Source organism: Melitaea cinxia, chromosome 13, assembly GCF_905220565.1.
Source record: "Melitaea cinxia chromosome 13, ilMelCinx1.1, whole genome shotgun sequence".
Taxonomy (NCBI): Eukaryota; Metazoa; Arthropoda; class Insecta; order Lepidoptera; family Nymphalidae; genus Melitaea; species Melitaea cinxia.
Window position 1 is genome coordinate 1,284,341 of NC_059406.1, and position 23,125 is coordinate 1,307,465.

General features: G+C 33.8%; 1 protein-coding gene across 1 annotated transcript; it reads left to right on the top strand.

Moving 5' to 3' along the window:
* Positions 1 to 12,163: 12,163 nt before the first annotated feature.
* On the top strand, positions 12,164 to 13,254 carry LOC123659143 (retinol dehydrogenase 11-like). Its single transcript, XM_045594398.1, has one exon. It carries the CDS (start codon positions 12,207 to 12,209, stop codon positions 13,134 to 13,136), a length of 930 nt encoding a protein of 309 aa, XP_045450354.1. The 5' UTR covers positions 12,164 to 12,206; the 3' UTR covers positions 13,137 to 13,254.
* The last annotated feature ends 9,871 nt before the right edge of the window (positions 13,255 to 23,125 follow it).

The following is a 23,125-nucleotide window of genomic DNA, read 5'->3' on the forward strand; positions in this document are numbered from 1 at the left end:
ATATTAAAAACGTGGTTCCCATTACAAGTCGCGTTCACAACTGGTAGCAGGAATAATATAAGAATAATATAATAATAGAAGAATACAAAATGATTTGACGTTTAAGCGTTTTGATGTGCTCCATAAAAGCCACTCAGTCCGAAAAAACGCAAAAGTTGTGAATGTTTTAATGTAAACTTTGCACAAAAGCTCGCAATTGTGGGGTTCGCTTCGAGTTCTGATTGTGAAAGACTGACATTAGTTATGGTCTTTTTTTTATACCACTAGGTCGACAAACAAGCGTACGGCTCACCTGATGGTAAGCGATTACCGTAGCTTATAGACGCCTGCAACACTAGAAGCATCGCAAGCGCGTTGCCGACCCAATCCCCAATCTCCCTCAGGAGCTCTGGTCACCTTACTCACTAACAGGAACACAATACTGCTTGAAAACAGTATTATTTAGCTGTGATTTTCTGTAAAGTCGAGGTACCACTCCAGTCGGGCTGCTCCATATTTTGAGCAGGAAATTCTCGCTGTGCCCTACCTCAGTTCTAGGACATAATATAGAGCACTAAATAATCACGATGCGTTGGAGCGGCGGTCACACCGCTGCATTGTAGCTGTTGCGCTGACATACAGATGTTTGCCGTGGTCTGGGTCTTTGTGTAGTAGTCCTTGTTGGTCTACCCACCATGCCTCGGAGAGCACATTAAGCTGTCAGTCCCGGTTGTTATTATGTACACTTGATAGCGATCGTTACCCAAAGTAGGGAATATATCCGCCAACGCGCATTGGAGTAGTGTGGTGGATTAAGCTCTGATCCTTCTCCTACATGGGGAAATAGACCTATGCCCAGCAGTGGGATATTACAGACTGGAGCGAAATAAACACTATAAGTAGGTTTTAACACTTTTGCAACTACTCGTATATCTTCAACTAGACCGGTAACCGCCAGAGGAATCCATGTCGTTATAATAGATGGCATAACCTTTGCTTCATACTTTCCAATGACCTGTTACAACTCTCTAGTGATGTAACGTCGATTGTATTTTGATAATATCGATACTGGTTTTTTATAAATTGTGTATATGTATTTAATAGCTTATGAATACTAAACTATAGTATTTTTATAGATAATAAATGCAAAGTTAACTAAATACGGTAAAGTCTGTGTTATTTCGCTGTGAAGAATCTCATATTTCGGAAATTGGTAAGCGGTAACCTGTTTTATAATGAGATCCAATATTATAAATTGTCTACATTCTTGTCGTTTTAGCGGACGCAAAAATCTCTTTTTTGAGTAATTTTCTGGTGTATGTCTTAGTATGCCACAAATATAGATTTATAACAAACAGCGGAAGTCTTGTGATTTATGTAATGGGATTCTGCGGTACTGTCGTATGGTACTCTTTTTAATAATATATAAAATAATAATATAACTTGACTTATTAGTTCTCCTTCATTAGAAATATATATATCGAGTTGGTAATTAATATGAAATAAAATTGCTGTAATGAAAAACGTAGTTAATGACGGAGTTAGGAAAAATATTCTTAGAAGACATACATATATGGTTAAGATAGTTTGAAAGTTACAGGTTTTAGATGACCAGACCTCCTGGGGGGAATTGGGGATTGGGTCGGAAACGCGCTTGCGATGCTTCTGGTGTTGCAGGCGTCTATGAGCTATGGTAATCTCTTACCATCAGGTGAGCCGTACGCTTGTTTGCCGACCTAGTAAAAAAAATGTCTACCTGAAATAAGGCAAGGCATAAACGATTTTAATAACAACTGAACTGTAATATTTATGTACAATAATTATATTTCAAGCACTTTTAACAGTTCTATATGAATTTCCATAAGCTATTACCATAACCATATACAGATTTTAAATGTATAAAATTATTATCATGTTAAAACATTAATACGATGAATGGCACATCACTATTCAACAATGATTATTATATCATAGAAATTATACTACATGATCGGCGAGTGTGATTGCAGAATCACCAACTCATAAGTCATTATGGGGAACAATTTTTTTTGTCATATTAACATTTTTATTTGATTCTTCAACTTTCTCCTTATCTCAAAAGTACACTTAGTACTTTCAAAGCTGTTGCCGTTTTTACGTGTTTTATAGTGATATTCTTATCTATTCTAACATGTCATATTCCTTGTGTGTTGAGTTTTCCAATTAATAACTTATGTTCAAAACAGAAAGTCAATAAAAAGTATAATTAAATTTATCATATTGCTGACGTTATTGAATCTGTCATTATTAGGCCTAGAAAATAAAAGATATGAAAGAATTTCGTACACGTATTTTGGTACAAAGTTTTGTAACGATGAAAGTTTTGACAAATTTTTCTTATCATAAGTTTTTAACCTTTCGTCATCAATGACACAATGATTTGTAGTACGTAAAATACGGTTACATGTGCACCTGTGACCGAGGCGTCGGCAATCGTGCCGGTATATTAGAAACTCAAAATGATTAACCACAAACATAGTAAGTATCCCATTTTTTCTGAGTAGATCAAGAAAAACAGTAACGATCGATGGTTCTCTTATATATTATATACCTTTATGTAATGAATACCAATGATAACATGACAAACATCTATTACGAAATATTTATATCGGGCGATAATATTAATTGGCACGATGACATAATTGAACGTTTATTGTAAACAAACATTAAAATAATTATTGCACGAATCGTGACAGTGTGGGGAAAAGAATGTTATAACTGAATTTCTCAGCTTGAAATTAATATATCGGTACTAATAGACCGGGAGCCCAGGAGGGTCAGACTTTCGTCATTTCATAAAAGCCAAAAATTTCTCAGTGGGTGCTCCCAACACCGATAGAAGCAATGGCCAAATATGAAGTTTAACTCATGGTTACTTTGGCAGATACCAGGTATGTACTTAAAACTGACTGTCAGTAACTTATAATCGATCTATGTGAATCAGTATTATGATGTAATTATTTTTTATCGATATCCCTCATTACCTCGTACACCCAGCACTAAGTATTATATTAAATATTGATTAGTTACATGCAGTAGTGTCCATTCTGAGTTTATAGATTTAAGCAATACTGTCTAGCTGTAGGTACTAGCGTATCAAATTGATTTAAGTACATAGTTTCATGGTTACATCTGTAGTAATAGATTTTCCTTCGCCAACAACTGGCTGATGTTCTAGAAGTTACTGATTTGATTCGTTTACCTTACACACATTTGTCCAGGTGTAGTTTGTGTCTTTCGAACACAGGATTTACATTCGACTGGATCTGTTGAGTTCGAAACATTTATTAATTTAATTGTTGATTTGTCTCACTACAAATTGTTTGTGTATTCATATAAAAATTACAAAATGTATGACCTCTATCTATTTCAATACTATAATTATATAAGAACAAAAAAAAAAACGATTGTGCTTTAGACCACGCGACAGAACTAAACCTTCTGCACAATAGGCCTGTCTTAGATATACGAAACGTAACTGGCTATGTAAGAAAGAGAGAAAGAAAATGTGTGCTCGCACCTCTCTCTCTTGCTACGTTCGCCTCACCCAATTACACTTTTCGTAACTCTCTCGCCACGCATTCATCACCTTACTACCCAAGTCAAGTTATTACACCTTACTAGCGACCCGCCCCGGCTTCGCACGGGTGCAATGCTGATGATAAATATACTACAGAATGTCTTTATTTATAGTATGAAGCTAGCTTATAGCATGGTTATTAACATAATAACAACATTCAAATATGCGTCGTTAGATTACACGTTGTTACAGAATGCGTTGAGGAAATAAATGTTCCCTGCTCGTTCCCGGTAGGTGATAGCGTGATAATATGTAGCCTATATGTTGACCCGCCTTCTTAATAATATTCGTGCCAAATTTGAAGTAAACCCATGCAGTACTTTATGAGTTTATCCCGGACATACATACAGACAAACAGACAAAAATTCTAGAAACTATATTTTTGGCTTCCGTATCGATTGTAGATCACACCCCAAGTATTCTTTAAAAAAATATTCAATGTACAGTTTTGACTTTCCTACCATTTTATTATATGTATATAGATAAGGCTATCCCCTATCATTCGTATTACATACCATTTTTATAAACTGCTAAAAACAAACTGCATTAACTATTAATATATAGCACTTGCAAACGTAACTGAAGCAAGCACTCTTAAAGTTGTTAAATTAATTAAATTGGCATTACTTAATTTTATTATCTGCCAACCTGCACTGAAGCAGCGTGGTGGATTTAGTTCTGATCCCTCTCCTACATGGGGAAAGAGGTCTTTGCCCAGCAGTGGGATATAACAGGCTGAAGCGTACTTAATTTATTAGTAAAATTAACTTCATGTTATTTAACATTTCCTGATCAAAAAATAATGCATATAAATACATCTGTGTTATTGCTACTTACAATTTGATTAAAGTTGTACTAGAACTAGCATTTGTCTGATTGAATACAGTTATCTGTTCTTTATTTAAAATATTTTTAAAGTTATTATTTTTTTTAATGTAACATTTCACCAATAAGAGTTTTGTGTATAATTACTTTATCTATATAAATAAAAACGAATGTTGCTAAGCGCAAAACTCGAGAATGGCTCGACCAATTCGGCTACTTTTTTTTGTATGTTCATTTAGGCCCACGGAAGGTTTTTAATATAAAAAAAATTATAAAAAAATAAAAATAAAAAATATTTTTACTATTAACTATTGACAGAACGAAGTCTGTCCGGGCAGCTAGTTATAAAGTTAAAGTTTGATTCAAATAGTGTCAACTGAAAATACATTTAAATCTGTAACTTTCGTTTGTTTTAAAGTCGGTTAAAATAGTTAGTTTTATTTCAATTTCACATAGTTTTCAAATTTCATGACATCATCACTATAATATTCCGAACTCGTTAATAGTTTGCTATTTCGATTGTCATATAACTTTCACCTAACGATCGCTACTAGTTATAAACTCATATTTGTATATTATACATAATTTAACTGTTAATTTTATTAATATTATGAATATATATGACGTTATAAAAGAAAAAACTTAGCAATAGTATTTTATAAATATATCCAGAGAGACGCAAACTAAAACTCTCCTCTGTTCAAAGCTTTATTTTACTTTCTTACTGACTTTACAAACAGCTACATAATCTGATAGAACCATATAATATTATAAATATAGGTCATGTATTTTTTTTTTTTGTAGTCAGAACTTTTTGTCTTAGAAGGGGATTTGTAAAAATTTGTATGAGCTTAAAATAAGTCTTAAGTAAACTAGAAGTGTTTTCGATAAAATTAAAATTCGAAATTACTTAATGACAACAGATAATCTGACAGGATTTGCATGCTTAGTACACAGATTAGCATAGCTCGTTGGACGCGCACAGAAACGTCGATTAGTCGCTATGACGTGTTGCAAGAATTATTTGTAAACTTTTTATGTCTCTATCTATCTATATAATCTATGGGTTGTCTGGAAGAAATGGCTAATTAGCCATAAGTCCACCCATTGTACTTCACTGTCTGTAACTATCTTTATGCTTTGTTTGTAATATATTTGTGGTGTACAATAAAGTATAAAAATAAACTTTTTAAGTTTATACTTCATTTGACGCGTTAGGGAAAAGATATGAGGGAAAATTTTTACGATGCGCGCGCACACCGTCACGAAAAAACCGACACCCTGAAGTTAGCTAGACAACGAAGAAGAAGTTAGCAACGTGAAGTTAGCTAACCAATGAAGTATAACTTCTTATGTACGTACATAAGTATACACACACTTTTTTTTTTAATTTCATTGTACCAAGATTCCGAGGAGAACAAAAGACTGGATGAGGTAGGAGTCCCAGATAACATCTTGGTCAAAGTCTGAAACAGTATAGTAGGGAATTATGTCAACATTGCAGAAGGTCACACCAAAAAAAATGATTGATTCCCGGTAAACTTGTGTTACTATAGTAATGAAAGTAGTAAGAGTTGCTGGGGATGAGACGCGTGTTCACAACGTGGGCTGCTAATGTTACACGAATCCATAGACTACGATCCGCTTATTATTACTTGATACGGTACTTTTTTCGTCACCCACAAGTTTTTTAAATGTCAAACTTTTTATCAAGACTTAGCTTTATGATTATTATTACAGATTTGAGGCATAAACATATCTTAAATTTTCTTTTAGAGTTCGGAATAGAAATAATATCAACGAAAAAAAAAAAAACAAATAACGGTTTTTTTTAAATTTTATGTGATGGTACGAAAACATTTGCCACAGATTATCTTAACATTAGTAGTCACACAGTGGTCGAAATACGACCTTAATTAATTTAAGTTATAAGATTGAACATTATTAAGGTTCTGATGTCAAAAGTATATACGCGTGTATTTGTCAAAGACATGATAGTGTATAATGACTTTTTTATCAGTTTAATTTATTTTTTATGGATAATTAAAAAAAATAGCATCTGCATTCCTTCTGTTTATAAATTATAAGAGTGTGAATTTCACACTCCTCAGTCTACACAATTTTTGTAAAAAGGGGTACAAAGTTTTGCTTCACGTATTCTTAATAATATAAAAAAAAAACAATAATTGAAACTGAATACTTCATTCAATTTTCTGACATATAAGTACCAATAGACTATGTGTAATCCGTTTAATAAAACACTTTTTTCGGATTTTATCGCGGTTTATTGTTAACTTTTGATTCCCGACGTTTCGGATACTTTACAGCAACCATGGTCACGGGAGGACTGAGGTGTCAGACGTCCCAACGTTACAAAGTTATTCGAAACTACCCGACATATATCAATATCTTATATAGTCCTATCTACGCAGAATGTGCTAATTGAGTCTTTAATCTGTGGTGAATTATGCTTGGTTTTTGATTTAATTATATTAATAATGGGGTCCCAAGCAGGTGGTAATTGCCAGCCATCTTCTCTATTGAAATTTGGATGTTTTTTAATTTCAATAGCCTCACGGATCATCCTTGGTTGGAATCGGTGTTCTTTTGCGAGGATCTGTGGTTTATCGAATCTAATATAATTTATATTAATATATAATAATATATATATATAATAATATATAATATTTATGGAGGACTTCGAGGAAACTGCTCTGCGTACCTCGCCCATAACACCCAGGTTCTACAAACGGTATGTAGATGATACTTTCACAATATTACCATCTGATAAAGTATCCATATTCTTACAACATCTTAACTCCATAAATTCCAAAATTCAATTCACAATGGAGTTGGAGGCAAATAAATCTTTAGCTTTCTTAGATGTATTAGTCATCCGTAATCCCAACAATACCTTAAGCCATACAGTGTATAGAAAGCATACCCATACGGATAGGTACTTAAACGGCGAATCACACCATCATCCTACACAGTTAGCTACCGTGGGTAAATCTTTGTTTCAGAGAGCACGAGGGATCTGCGATGAGCGACACCTGGAGACCGAACTTCAACATGTCAAGCAAGTACTGCGAGACAACAAGCTTCGGGTACCGCGTCCTCATCGCAGTGAACGTGTGAAACCAGCCACCGTCGAACGAGTACCTGCTGTGCTACCTTTTATGAAAGGGGTCACTGACAAGATTGGCTTCATCTTAAAGCGAGCTTCTATAAAAACTTTTTTCAAGCCGTCAAAAACGATAAGTCAATTTTTACCATCTGTCAAGTGTCATATACCCTTACAAGATGCAGGAGTATACAAGCTTGATTGTGACTGTGGTCTCTCTTATATAGGACAAACAAAACGATCGATCAAAACTCGCGTTAAGGAACATATAGCTGACTTAAAACATCGTCGCTATACTAAGTCTGCAATCTGTGAACACAGTCTAGACACAGCTAGCCATTATATTAGATTCGATAAACCACAGATCCTCGCAAAAGAACACCGATTCCAACCAAGGATGATCCGTGAGGCTATTGAAATTAAAAAACATCCAAATTTCAATAGAGAAGATGGCTGGCAATTACCACCTGCTTGGGACCCCATTATTAATATAATTAAATCAAAAACCAAGCATAATTCACCACAGATTAAAGACTCAATTAGCACATTCTGCGTAGATAGGACTATATAAGATATTGATGTATGTCGGGTAGTTTCGAATAACTTTGTAACGTTGGGACGTCTGACACCTCAGTCCTCCCGTGACCATGGTTGCTGTAAAGTATCCGAAACGTCGGGAATCAAAAGTTAACAATAAACCGCGATAAAATCCGAAAAAAGTGTTTTATTAAATGAGTAAAATTCGCGTAAACATTAGAAAACAATATGTGTAATCCGATTTTATTCCATCATGTTTATTTCTGGTGAACGGTGGCAGCGACACGTCGGCATTACAAATAAAACCATATTACGAGTATTAGAATATTTGTGATGCGTGAAGTGTAGTGGACGGTGGAAAATAACTTTCCAGTTTCACTGCAGAATCCTTTAAGCTGGTTAATATAACATGTCACAGGTGAAAGCGATACTATACGATCTTAGATTAAGCGGGAGCGATTTTATTTGTTCTTGGAATAATCATTACAGCCTATACAGTCCACTGCTGGACATAGACCTCCACAAGTTTACGCCAAAAATAACGTGAACTCATGTGTTTTGCCCATAGTCACCACGCTGGGCAGGCGGGTTGGTGACCGCAGTACTGGCTTTGTCGCACCGAAGACGCTGCTGCCCGTCTTCGGCCTGTGTATTTCAAAGCTAGCAGTTGGATGGTTATCCCGCCATCGGTCGGCTTCTTAAGTTCCAAGGTGGTTGTGGAACCTTGTTATCCCTTAGTCAGTTAGTTTAGTTAGTTCTTGGAATAAACTGGCAAAAATTAAATTTGATAATAGTGTACGTACAGTAAGTACATGCAGTTTTGGTTTATTCATTCGTTCTTTCATTATATGGGTAATGACGTGTAAAGTGGAGAAAACACATATGAAATATCCGTGTGATCTAGTATTGGAATTACAAACAAAAGAAATATCCGTGTGGTCTAGTATTGTAATTACAAACAAAATAACAGCAATTTTAAGCAAGTAAATAAAGTTGTATAAGGGTAGTCTATTAGTTAAAAGAACGAACTTTGGATATAGTACAAGCGCTTTAGGAAGCGTCCAAAGAATTTGGGGCTATAATGATAAACATTATACAATTATATACTATGTAATAAGTACTGTAGTAATAAAAAAAAGAATATAATAAAAATAATAGAGTTACATAACTAATACTGCGGTCACCAACCCGCCTGCCCAGCGTGGCGACTATGGGCAAAACACATGAGTTCACGTTATTTTTGGCGTAAAGTTGTGGAGGCCTATGTCTAGCAGTGGACTGTATAGGCTGTAATGATGATAATGATGACATAACTAATAAACATAAATTGGTCAGTCTACGGACTTATATTTCAAAAAGCGCTTATGTTTTGCACCATACGTCATTTGCGTAATTGACTCGGAAGAGAGACGAGTGTGACTGACATAATGATTTGCGCACCACAAACAAACAAAGTGCATTCCTATGACCTTTCTATCAAATCACGCTAAAGAATTAGATATATTTTAAATAAACTTACAAATATATTACAGACGATATTCGTAAAAGGCTACGACAATGTTGTATATGTGTATGGTGTTGTTTGGTACGAAGTTTGACGACTCGTTGGTGTTAAAGTAACTGGCGTTTGTGCTGGTGTAGATACCCCCGATACAACAATAAATCCGTTGAGTTTGGCTACATTTATGCTGCTAACGTCGATAGTATTTTCTTAATATCAGTTAATAGGTCTGTTATTGGGCTGACATAAAATAATTCTATAAGAAAAATTAGCTTTATGATAAATTACACTATTTTCTTTTTGTCTTTATTATAATTATATCTTTGCCATGTATTTACCACATACATTATTATTATATAACCCAAATATTTTAGTTTCTCATTGACGGTATATTAATTTTTCAACTAATGTCTTAGGAACCACAATCTTGTCAATCATTTTGAACGCTAGGTTTAATATTCATCGCGTGAGACTGTGATGATATCGTGGAATGCATCGTAAGGAGCGCATATTAGAAGAAATACTGAACGTACTAGTGATAAACAATGTATGTAATGAGGTGCGCAAAGGTATTTTGAGGCGAATAATTTTACTGAACATATGTCAACTTAAACAAGACTATTATAGAAAAATGGTGGTGTTTTTATGATAGAAATAATAGTGTCGTAGGTCTTTTATAGTTTTTGGTTTTGATTATATTAATAATACAAAATTAGTTAATGTTTTTAAAGCAACACAGAGTTTTTAAACGACTTCAAAAATGGAGGAGGTTACTCAATTCGGCCGTATATGTTCGAGGATAACTTCGTCGTTTATGAACCGATTTTGATAATTCTTTTTTTGTTGGAAAGCAGATATTACAAGTATGGTACCACGAAAAGGAAACCAAGATATGATGATGGAATCCCAGAGAAATCGAGGGAAACCCTCGGAAATCGGAGTACGACTAGCGGTCACCAACCCGCCTGCCTAGCGTGGTGACTATGGGCAATACACATGAGTTCACGCCAATTTTAGCGCAAACTTGTGGAGGCTTATGTCCAGCAGTGGACTGTGATAGGCTGAAGTGATGACTATGCACAAAAGCAAGAAGAAGGCAGAAAGAGCGACAGTAAAAAAATTTCTCACGCCGGTGCTATCGTTTCTAATTGGTGAAGTAGCTTAGTTCCACGAATATACGTCAAGAGATAAATTAATTTTTTTACAGACCAGTACAATAAAAAAAGTAAAGATAAAAAATAAATAAAAAAGCCTTTATTTCCTTATCCTTAATTTCTATTTCGAATGTTTGTTAGTTATTGGTTAGTTATTAATATTTTTGCTTACTGTAGTAGTTATAAATGATTTGCTTATTGTCTAAATGTTAGTAAGTTATTTATTTATTTTTAATTTTTTTTTGCTATTGGATATGGACCCCTCCTCGGGTGAAGGCCTCCTCCAGTCCTTTCCACTCATCTCTGTCCCTGCTGATAGTTGGCCAGTCTTTTCCTAATAATTGGGTTATATCGTCTGCCCACTGTCTTTTCGGTCTCCCTATCCTTCTTTTGCCGATTTCCATTTTGTAGTGATAATTGTCCACCTGCTGTCTGTGTATCTCGAAACGTGACCTGCCCACTGCCATTTCACTAGTACAATAGTGACTACTAAATAAATATGCTAATATTTTTAAGATAGTAAGCTTTCACTTCTATGGTCAGTCTCTATAACTACTAATTTTTTTTTGGATTAACCATTATTTTCAGACTGTTTTACTAATTATAAATATTTAACCCTTATTCTAAGACCCGGTTAGGCATTGGCTAAAATTAAATAAGTAAATAAGTATTCCAGACTCAATGGAATTTTCACACCTCATATTTTAAAAGTTTGTGTGTACATCGGAAGCCTAAGACTTTTGAGGAAGGATGAAATTTAATTTTTAGGCTTATCTTAGGCAACTAGTTCGTATTACAGAAATTATCTAAAAATGGCTCGAGTAGACCTGCTGTTTATTATATAGTTTAATTTAGTTCTGCGTAAATTTGGTAGTTCTAGAGCTCGAGAGTCAAACCATAAATGAGTTATATAAAATGGTTCTAAATTATTTTAACACTAGCTATGCCCATGACTTCGTCCGCGTGGAATTAAAAAAAAATAGTTGTTCAGTTCGCACAGTTATAAAATAAATAATTTTTTAAAATAGAAGTAGCCTAAGTTACTCCTTATTACATCAGCTATCTGCCAGTCACGGTTCGGCCAAAATCGCTCCAGCCGTTTCAGAGATTAGCCGGAACAAATAGACAGACAGATAGACAAAATTGTAAAAAATGTTATTTTTGTATATGTACCGTGTTACAAACAGACACTCCAGTTTTATTTATTTGTATAGATAAATATTTGGTACTACTTTAACCATTATTCGTAAATATAATAAATGTCTACAATGAATGAAGCCGCGAGCATTAGTTAATATGTAAATTTTTACGTATTCTAATAATTTCAACGTTCACCCACATAGACGTGGAAATATTTACATTGACCTTAAAATATTTTCCTTCGACATTTACCTTGGATCGCGTTCTGACGCTGGCTCAGTCTTGAAATGACGTTCTGTTTAGACACTCTCATTGAAATATAGCATAATGCGTGTTTTGGACGATTTCATTGAATGTGAAAATGATGTGCATCTGGACGGTAGAGTAGCGCTTGTCACTGGAGCTACTTCGGGTTCCGGTCTAGAAACAGCGAAGAAACTAGCGAAGCGGGGCGCGAGAGTCATCATTGCCAGTCGCAGTTCAGCTAAATTATCAGATGCGAAGGCAGAAATCATCAAAAGTTCGGGAAACGAAAATATTGTTACACGTACAGTGGACTACGAATCCCTTAAATCTGTTCGTAATCTCGCACACGAGATGTATCTCTTCGAGACCAGATTAGATATTCTGATCAACAATGTTGGAGCTATCGCCCTAGAAGATCGCCTTACGAGTGACAACTTACATTTGATGATGCAAGTGAACTACTTCGGAGCATTTTTGTTAACTTTTCTATTGTATCCTTTGATGAAATCTTCAGCACCAAGTAGAATAGTGAATGTCTCTTCGCTAGCTATTCTCTTGGGATACATAGATCTTGATCATGTTAATGACGTTGGATTTCCAACATTTACATATTATGCCAATGCGAAATTAGCTAGCGTGCTATTTACAGTGGAAATGAATAAGCGGATTCAAGGCAGTGGTGTGAATGTGTATAGTATGGATCCAGGTTTGATTAAGTCGAAGTTTTTTAGACACTCTAATAATACTTTTTGGAGATCTTTTTTAAATGGTGTACTTATGTTATTTGGAAGAGATCCAGTGCGGACAGCAGCTATGCCTGTCTTTTTGGCAATTGATCCAGGAGTATCAAATGCTAGTGGAAAACATTTCCGTGATTGTGCAGAATTTTACAGTTCTTGGTTTGCTCATGACCCAGTTTTAACGAAAAGATTGTGGGATGAATCCAAGAGATTGGTTGGAATAACACCTGAAGAAGACTGGGAGTTACATCTAAGGCCTACTTTAGCTTAAATATATTGTTTTACAATTAGTAAATGCGACATGAACATAACATTAAATAGTCACATTAAGCAATATCTATGCTGTAATATTTTGAATAAGCAGTTTGAAATTACATTTCATAAATATACATCACCCCTCTTTAATTTTTTCATAGAAAAAGGATCAATTATTTCTATTTTTTAAAGTTGAAAGAAAACGCAAGATACTTAATGTACGCATTTATACAATTATTATCTGTAAATTGATTAGCCCATTGGCGCAGTTTGTAATTACTCTGCTTTCTGCTCCGGGGGTTGTGGGTTCGATTCCCACCCCGAGTCTAGGTGTTAAATGTATTTAGACAGTCGATCTGAGGGAGTAAACTCCAGTTGAGCGTCGGAGCTGACACACACATTTTTATTGTTATTTTTATTGGGACTCTCTACAGTGAGGCTGAATATGTCAGTCTCATGATGCCTTAATCATAATCGACAAATCAACTATAATATATATTCTATTTTTAGTTTTTTAAAAAATTAAAATAATAATTATAAGAACTCTATAAATATACACCGATACGAAATGACCTTAAAAGTATGATTATTTACTACGACTATTTTGTTAATAACTATGCATAAAATTATACTGGTTAGTATTAATGTACTAATAATATATGTATTAAAACTAGCCGACCCGTGCACACTTCGTGTTGCGTTAATTATTTTTGTGATGCAATTATGTTGTGTACTTTTTTTAGTACTAAGTTTAACAAGTTTATCAGGTCCATTGTTTAGAATTATATTTAGAGATTTATTTGACTCTACTGAACCGTACTCAGCGCACGCCGGTAAAGCACTAATCTCGACCGCATTTCTTCGACTTTATGTTCAATCACAATAAAATATAGCCTATATTACTCTTGAATAGTGTTGCTTTCTGTTAGTGAAAGAGTTTTCATGATCGGATCAGTATTCGCGAAGATTACCCGCTACAAACAAACAAAGTTACAAACTTGAGCTCTTTATAATATTAGTATAGATAAAACAATGATAATTTTATAACAGTAAAAATTGAATTAAAAAAGAAAACAAATGTATGCCATAATTAATGTTTAACAAATGATTTAAACATAAAATAGGATACAAAATAGTAAGCCTATCATTGTTTTTAGCGTTGGATGCTTCAGTTTTTATTTAGCAATAAATCGCGCAGTGAAGATTGCTATCGACAAAATTGTTTGAAGAAATAGAGACCAAGATCCAATGGCCTAAAGCTGAACAATGTCAAACTCGCTGAAACTACACAAAGTATTATCAAGTACCTTTGACAAGTAATAATGATGATGTTCTTCTTCTTCTTTAGGTGAATGGCTTTCAGTAGTGCCCAATGAGCACAGATGATTTCGCCAATGTCACGTAGAAATGATACTGTTTCATTGATGTTAGAGAAATAAGGAATACTTTTATGTTTATATTAGGGCAAGTATGTTTTAATATCCTTAAGGTAAGAAAGTTATTCTTTTTTTGTTGTGGTTAGAAGTAGGTTTTATAAAAAAAAAAAAGAAAAAAAATGATGTATGCACAAAAAAAGAGCTCCTGGGGTGGGGAGGGGGATAGCGTTAGCAACACGCTTGCAATACTTCTAGGTTGCAAGCGGTTATAGATTACATTATTCGCTTACTTACCACCAGGAGAGTCGTGCGCTTATTTACCGACCTACTTGTATAAAAAAAAAACTGTATTACAGAGGGCGTTGGTTCGACTAATATTTATTAAAAAACGTACTGCATAATATACTTTAATTTTAATTTAGATATTTACGCAATTTACTAGCAGCTTGATAAGAGGCCATCCATAATATAGTCAGACGTTAAGGTGGGGATAGGGGTAGTTCGTGACAAAAATATATGAAATGTTTATCAGAATCACAATATAGTAAACTTATCTATAAATATAAAGATGCCGCGTTGGTGCAACGGTCACAGCACTGGTTTGTGCCTATTGCGCTGGGGGTTGCGGGTTCGATCCCCGCACATGACAAACATTTGGATTGGCCATACAGATGTTTGCCGTGGTCTGGTTGTTTGTGCTGTCCTTGTGGGTCCCCCCACCGTGTCTCGGAGAGCACGTTAAGCCGTCGGTCCCGGTTGTTATCATGTACACCTGATAGCGATCGTTACTCATAGTAGGGAATATATACGTCACCCCGCATTTGAGCAGCGTGATGGGTTAAGCTATGATCCTTCTATTACACGGGGAAAGAGAATAACCTATGCCTAGCAGTGGGACATTACAGGCTGAAGCGTATCTATAAATATATATAAATGATTGTTCGTCTGTATGTCCTTTATAGAATCGTAAGCTATGCATTTGATCATGTCATGATCTTCAGCAAAATGTTGTGCATGAGCTCACAAAGTTTCTGAGTTGGTACGACCAAAAAAAAGCGTAGCAACGCGCGCATAGTAGTATCTAATAAAAAGCTCTGTGTCTTAATTTCATTGCCTTCTTTAAATGAGTTGGCACAAGAAAATAGTTAATGTGGAATAGGAGGGTAGACATAAAATAGGAAGGTAGACAAGAAATATAAGAAGTTCTTTTATAAAAAATGAATTTAAAATCTAATATATAAAATTCTCGTGTCGCGGTGTTTGTAATTAAAAACTCTTCCGAAACGGCTTGACCGATTCTCATGAAATTTTGCGTGCATATTGGGTAGGTCTGAGAATCGAACATATATTTTTCATACCCCGAAATTATCAGGGGGGAGGGGGATTAGGGGGGTTAATAACATATGTGGTAAAACAACGTTTGCAAAGTCAACTAGTAACATTATAAATAAAATATACGCCTTTAAATATAATGGTATAGCATATTAACAATAAACAACTATTATAACTTATATATACTTAGTGTGTTATTTATATATATATAGTATGTTAACGATTTTTAATTTATTAAAAATATTACAAGTTTATTCAATTTTATTTTATTGTATTTTCTATTATATTCGGTTTAAGCGAACCGTAAAAATTATCATATCGAAAATTTCGATCCAGCGGGTACATCGTTCCATAGCTTAATTGGCTAGAGCGCCGACACGGTCAGTCGGAGACGCGGGTTCAAACTCCGCTGGAGCGGTCAATTTTTCATTTCATGGACCCGATCAGAAAATCTCATCTTATCCTGACTCGGTCCAGATCAGGCATGCCCGGTCCGGTCCTTCTAAGGAAGACAAAAAAAAATTCTAGTCGAAGTATACCAGACGGCCGTATACCTGTAGTGTGTGTGTATATTAATTAGTAAATATTTGTGTTTGCTCGTAAACGAAAAAAAAAAAACGACTTTAATTACATCGAAAAGTAATACAACGTAGGTTTTCGGTGCTTTACAGGGTCAATTAAATACACATTATTACAAATAGCTCAAAAAGTACTCGTTACATATCGATCAAATTTAAATGGTACCACATGATAAGTATCAGCTTTCAATTAAAAAATAATCATCATCAGTGTAAGGTAACGGACATAAAAAAATTATTACAGACGAATTGCGACATCCTCCTTTTATTGAAATCGATAAATAAAATAAGGAATTTCAAATAAATGCGTCTTACATTTAATTAATACGTTGAAACACATTTTTAGTGAGCACTGACTCTTGACTAGTAATATTTTTGTCGCGACCAATTCATATGACATGATTTAAAGTGACAACGTAGAATGATCTTTAGGTTTAATATCTATTTGACATTTTCGCGGCAGAATCTTGTCGCATTATTTCGCGTCACATGTCGCACGTTGTTTGCACGTTGTCGCGTTTGTCGCTGACGTAATACGACGAATTTTCGCTTTTTTTCAGAGTAAAAGATGTACATGGTCTTCGTATAATGGATGCAAGTGTGCTGCCTTCGCCCATATTGTTTTTTAATAAATATCGTATTTAATTACTTATTTTTTAGCTTAAAAATACAATCTACGGTCTTATCACTGTTAATGATTACACATAATATGATACTTACAGTAAAATTCTGTCTACAAAAAAAAAAAAATTAACATAATAGATATTGTTAAACACAACACGATAAGAACAGTGTCAGTAACTTTAGCTTAGGTATCCTATATTGATTTTATATCCTTTTTTAACCGACTTCGAAAAAAGGAGGAGGTTCTCAATTCGACTGTATTTTTTTTTTATTTTTTTTTTATGTATGTTACATCAGAACTTTTGACCGCGTAGACCGATTTCGACAAATTTTGTTTTAATCGAAAGGTGGTGTGTGCCAATTGGTCCCATTTAAATTTATTTGAGATCTAACAACCACTTTTCGAGTTATATCTAATAATGCGTTTTTACTTCACGCTTTTTTCGTCGACCTACGTTGTATTATACCGCATAACTTTCTACTGGATGTACCGATTTTGATAATTCTTTTTTTGTTGTAAAGGGGATATCCCTGGTTTGGTACCATGATAAGGAAACCAGGATCTGAAACTCTCAAAAATCTGCAATAACTTTTTACTGGGTGTACCGATTTTGATAATTTTTAATTTAATCAAAAGCTGATGTTTATCATGTGGCCACATATAAATTTTATCGAGTTCTGATAACTAATTTTTGAGTAATCTTTGATAACGCGTAGTTGCTTGACTATTTTTTCATGAATCTACGTTGTATTACTTGTCAATGTAATTGAAGTCGGTTTTTTTTTCGTTTGCGAGCAAACACAATTATTAATAAAAATTATTCTACAGCACATTCTTAATATGTTCAAACCCAAAAATGACACTCTGGTCACGAATTCTGTGCTCGAGGTTCTAATAAACGTTGCAGAATACGTGGATGAGCAAATTAATTAAAAAAAATTAGTGTATATTATTTTCCAATAAGGGTATCATTATATATGGGTTTGTAAATAAATATAATTATAGAAATAAGGTAAAAAATTAAGTACAAAAAAAAATCTTACGTGATAAATCATACGTCGATAACTCAGCCTCGGCAAAAATTAGCAAAAAAATTTACGTAATTAATAAAACCTTCAGAGTCGGACCACACCCTGGCTTTAAAAAGTTAAAAATCTGTCTAAAAACCGCCAATCTACTTTTTTGTAAAGATGACATTTATGAACAGAATAAACTGCATAATGTAGGTACCTATAAAAAGACAATTAAAAGCTCTAAGCTAAGATGCTGTCTGAAATAATAAAGGAAGGAAAAAAACTGATAGGTACAGCTTGTTTATTGTATTTTCTATTAATCTTTGAAAGATATTTTTACACATAGACGTACTCTTCGAGCTGGTATCGAATCGGCAAGCATCAGCTGGAATGGTTCCTTTGTCATTAACTCTAAGATCAAGCCTACGTATAGTCTAGATCTAGCTTATACCGTCTATTTATATTTATATTAATTATTATTTATATTTATAATTGTATTAATAAATGTTATTCTGATTAAGTGTTTTATTATATATATTCTAATAATTACAATTTAATTCAATGTTAGCTACTTAGTATTTACTTGTTTTGTTCAATTGAAGTAAAAATTGTCTAATTCGCATTGTGGTTTGCACCTGTAATTGAGGTGACACTCAACAATCAAAATTGTATGTTCAAGCCACTTTTTTGTGATGTATTGGTTTTTATCTTGTTATTGCAAATAAATAAATAAATAGATTCTAGATTAAACAAGAAAAATCGGACGCGACCTCTGAAGTAGAAAGTTGGGCAATTACAAACTCCGCTTATGGGCCACAGAATTATAATAATCCATTCATTCTCAATTAATAAGAATGAATGAAATCATAAGAAATTCAATGATTGTATTAAAAATAACTGTTTACTTAATGTATTAACAAGGGACGTAATTGCGTGACACTGACATTTCGCATTCTCTAAGACATGTCGTAACAAATGTCTTCGCATGTTTGTGTCAAACAAAGAGACATTGTGGACAGACAAGGCTATGTTCTACGGTCAATGTCATCTCACGTTGTACTGAAAGCTGTGTGGCTACGGCAGTAAAGAATATAGCCACCCCCTCTCTTTCCATGGCTGATGGCGGAAAGCAGACTGATGGCGGGATAACCATCCAAGTAATGGCTTTGAATTATACAAGGTCGAAAACGGGCAGTAGCGTCTTCGGTGCGACAAAGCCAGCCTGCGGTCACCAACTCGCCTGCCCAGCGTGGTGACTATGGGTAACACACATGAATTCACGCCATTTTTGGCGCGAAGTAAACGCTTATCATAAAAAGAAGTGAGAGTCTAGTTTAGAAAATTGCGTGCTATAGCGTATAAAAATAGTAATTAGAAACCAGGAACAAACTAGTAACCTCTAGCAAGGCGGCCAGTACTGTGACTACTGGTGCCAACCTGCCTATTTTACCAGAAAGATATTGCATTATAAAAATTATATAACTACAATGATTTGTTTGTATTTCAAATCCATCTGATATGTTAATAACTATGTTAATTTTTTTGATATTTACATTGAACTGCCTTCAAAGGTTGCAAAGCAAGGTCACACATACTTGAAACGACTACTACAGTCTATGAACTATTCTATAGTAACTTTATGTAATTTATTGTACTTACAACTAATTACTCAACAGACGTTGTCCTTGCAATCTGTCGAATACAGGTATATAATAAATGGTCGTTTGGTTTTCTGAGATTTTCTAATTTTCGGCGACATTTTCATCATTTTTATTACGTCAGAACTTTTTACAACATATTAGGAAATCTTAAAAAAATTAGCCGAACCGATCAAGCTCTTGTCGAGTGTTGTGCAACAAATTTAGTGGTTCATTTTTATTCATCATTATCATCATCATTACAGCCTATACAGTCCACTGCTGGACATAGGCCTCCACAAGTTTACGCCAAAAATAACGTGAACTCATGTGTTTTGTCCATAGTCACCACGCTGGGCAGGCGGGTTGGTGACCGCAGGGCTGGCTTTGTTGCACCGAAGACGCTGCTGCCCGTCTTCGGCCTGTGTATTTCAAAGCCAGCAGTTGGATGGTTATCCGCCATCGGTCGGCTTTTTAAGTTCCAAGGTGGTAGTGCAACTGTGTTATCCCTTAGTCGCCTCTTACGACACCCACGGGAAGAGAGGGGGTGGCTATATTCTTTAGTACCGTAGCCACACAGTACATTCACAGTACATTTTTATTCGTATAGATTTAATTGTATGTATTAAACAAACTCCGTAAATCAACTGTAGTTAAGAGTCCTGTAGCTTGATGTACCTACTAGCTTTAACTAACTATGAAAATATGTAGTTGTGTTATTTAATTTTATTTTTATTTTACTTATTTAGAAGTAAATTAGGGGTTGTTAGATCAAACACATTACTTATAAGCATACATCATCGTGTATCGTATAATTACAATTGAAAATAAAAAAAATTAACAAAAATATTTATGTATATAAATATTAATCGATCCATTTTTAATAATCTAAATGGTGCCATCAAAACTATGAATAGGTAACTTCGAATCTATAACACTAATAAAATTTTAAAGTCGACCCTTATGTTAAAATGCATTCAGCATTATATAGAAAATAGTATATTGCAAGCCTTCGACGCGAACATGACTTGTACCATAAGACCATAACTATGTGTAAATATTTAATGTAAATATTTAGTTCTTAACTCGTGAATTGTAAATATTTTGTCCAGTCATTTTTAGGTTTTATCTGCGTTAAAATTCCTAGTGAGCTGAAGCGTTGTAATGAAGATGTGTAGGTAATTTCACGACAAACTATTTTTATACTGACCTCTGTTGACCTCCGAGCAATAGGTCGCGAGATATTCGCGAAAAAACTGATTTTCGTGACCTTTATAACTTTTTTAACTGGCACAATATCAATGTCGATTTTTCAGATCTTCATTACAACGCCGTAATAAAGGTGTATACAAAAATTCAGCTCACTAGGAATTTTTCCGCAGATTGGGGTTTATAATGGCCAAACTGACTGGACTATATAATAGGAGTATTTCAATCAATTATATAGGCAAAGATGCAACAGCACATCAATTTTGATATTTGTATTTTTATAATATTCGCTTTTAGTCTGAATGCTTATTCCTACGTGATCACGTCGTCCACCGTGATGGTCTTGGGTTTTTGCCCTCCTGTTCAGGAATGAACTATCTTGCTGGTTTTACTTGAGTTTTGTTCCTACCTTGCAGGTACGAAAAACTGTTGATACTGATTGTTACTATATTATCGTTTTTATCTTACTTTGGTACAAGAAGTTATTAGATCACGTACAATATACTACGAGTATCATTATGTTAGTTAAGTTGTACCTAACCTCTCTCTTGCATTTAAAAGATGTCTCTAGCGGTTAGTGACATCCTGTAAACGTGAATCAGTTTTTTTTTTCTTTTATTGATTTTAGGGACTTTTGTCCTGTTCGCATTTATTCAATATCGTAATATATTTTATCAATATAACCTTCGATACAATTTTTATTAGCTTTATATTTTTTATATCTCAGTAATTTTGTTAGACTAACCAAAGTGGTATCAAACAGCGTATTTGAGATTAAGTGATCTTATTAAGACAAAAAATAATTTATACCTCTGTATGTAACTTTGTAACTTAATATCATAGATACCTTGAAATTAGTATTGAAATGTATAGGCTATATAGTTGTATGCTATAAGTTATGACAATAACCTTATCGTAAGTGCGAGTTTTATGTTGCAATAAAATATTCTAATCACAGTGACATATTTACCCTTAAAACCATAAGACAATATTGTAATTGTTAAATTATTTAAAATACTATAAAAAATATTATAGCTATAAAGGCTGCTTGTTTCCTCGTCCAATATAACAAGCTTTTCTTTATCAACTCCAAAACTTGAAACTTATAATTGAAAATTAAAACTGTAAAAATGGTTTAAAATTAAACTATTTTTCAATAAAGTATACAAAGAATATAGTCTTTAGTATCTTTTACTAGTATTCCAAAATGAACTAGATAAGAGGCCCTTAAGGCGCACGGCATTAATGGGCGACTATTTCGTAAGTATACTAATTTTGTATCATAGTTATTGCTTAATGTGTGTAAATAAGGCAGCGTTTCTACGCCTTAACCTTAAGTATCAACGCCTTGATGATATGTTTAGTAGTTTTAAACTTTCTTTCAAACATTCGTTCACGTTGAGATCGAAATACGACCAACTAATATTTAAGACTAGAATTTTCATTACGTGACGCTTTACATCCTGTAATATTTTTGCACAGTTCAATCTACAATGAAACAATTATTAAAACGATATTTAAATTTGTCTCAACAAATCAAACAAAATTTAACAAAATGATTTTTATTTATTTATAAGATCAAACTCGAAATACACACAAAACATTGCAATTACATAAATAACACAGTGGGAACCCGTGGTGTTTTAAAAATAGATGATAAAAATGAAGCAAAATATTTTTACAATTTTATGTAAAAAAAAATCCGTTTAACTTGGAATTTATACTAACTGAAATGTCTGCAGTATTTTTCCAACAAAAAACGACAAATTTTTTGAGGCTAATAATTAAATAATTGATAAAGATGTATGTACTTAGTGACGCCGTATTTTATGCAATATATTACTAATTTTGTACTAAAACACAGTTTATATATTGTTTAAAAAATAGTAACTGCGGCGTTTCTTGCCGGTTTTTCTCTGCAGAATCGTATTACGTATTGGTGATAGCTTCACTATTAAAAATAATAATAACTTTAAAATTATAATTTGTATAGTGACGATTCGAAAGTGCTTTTGAAGCCTATTTGAATAAAGTTTTTGTTTTTTTTTTTTACAACACGAGAACAGTGTCTACGAGTCGAGTAGTTATTAATAATAATTAAATTAATATTTAAGTTAATTTCTGAAGCTAAGACTAAAAATATTAGCTTTTGTATAATAAATCAAAAACAGTTTGCGAATTCTACGAAAAACAACTTCAAAGTACTAACTCAAAATAGTGTTAAACAGAAAACGC

Coding starts and splice junctions, on each gene's coding strand:
- LOC123659143 (XM_045594398.1), top strand. CDS start 12,207: ATGCGTGTTTTGGACGATTTCATTGAATGTGAAAATGATGTGCATCTG.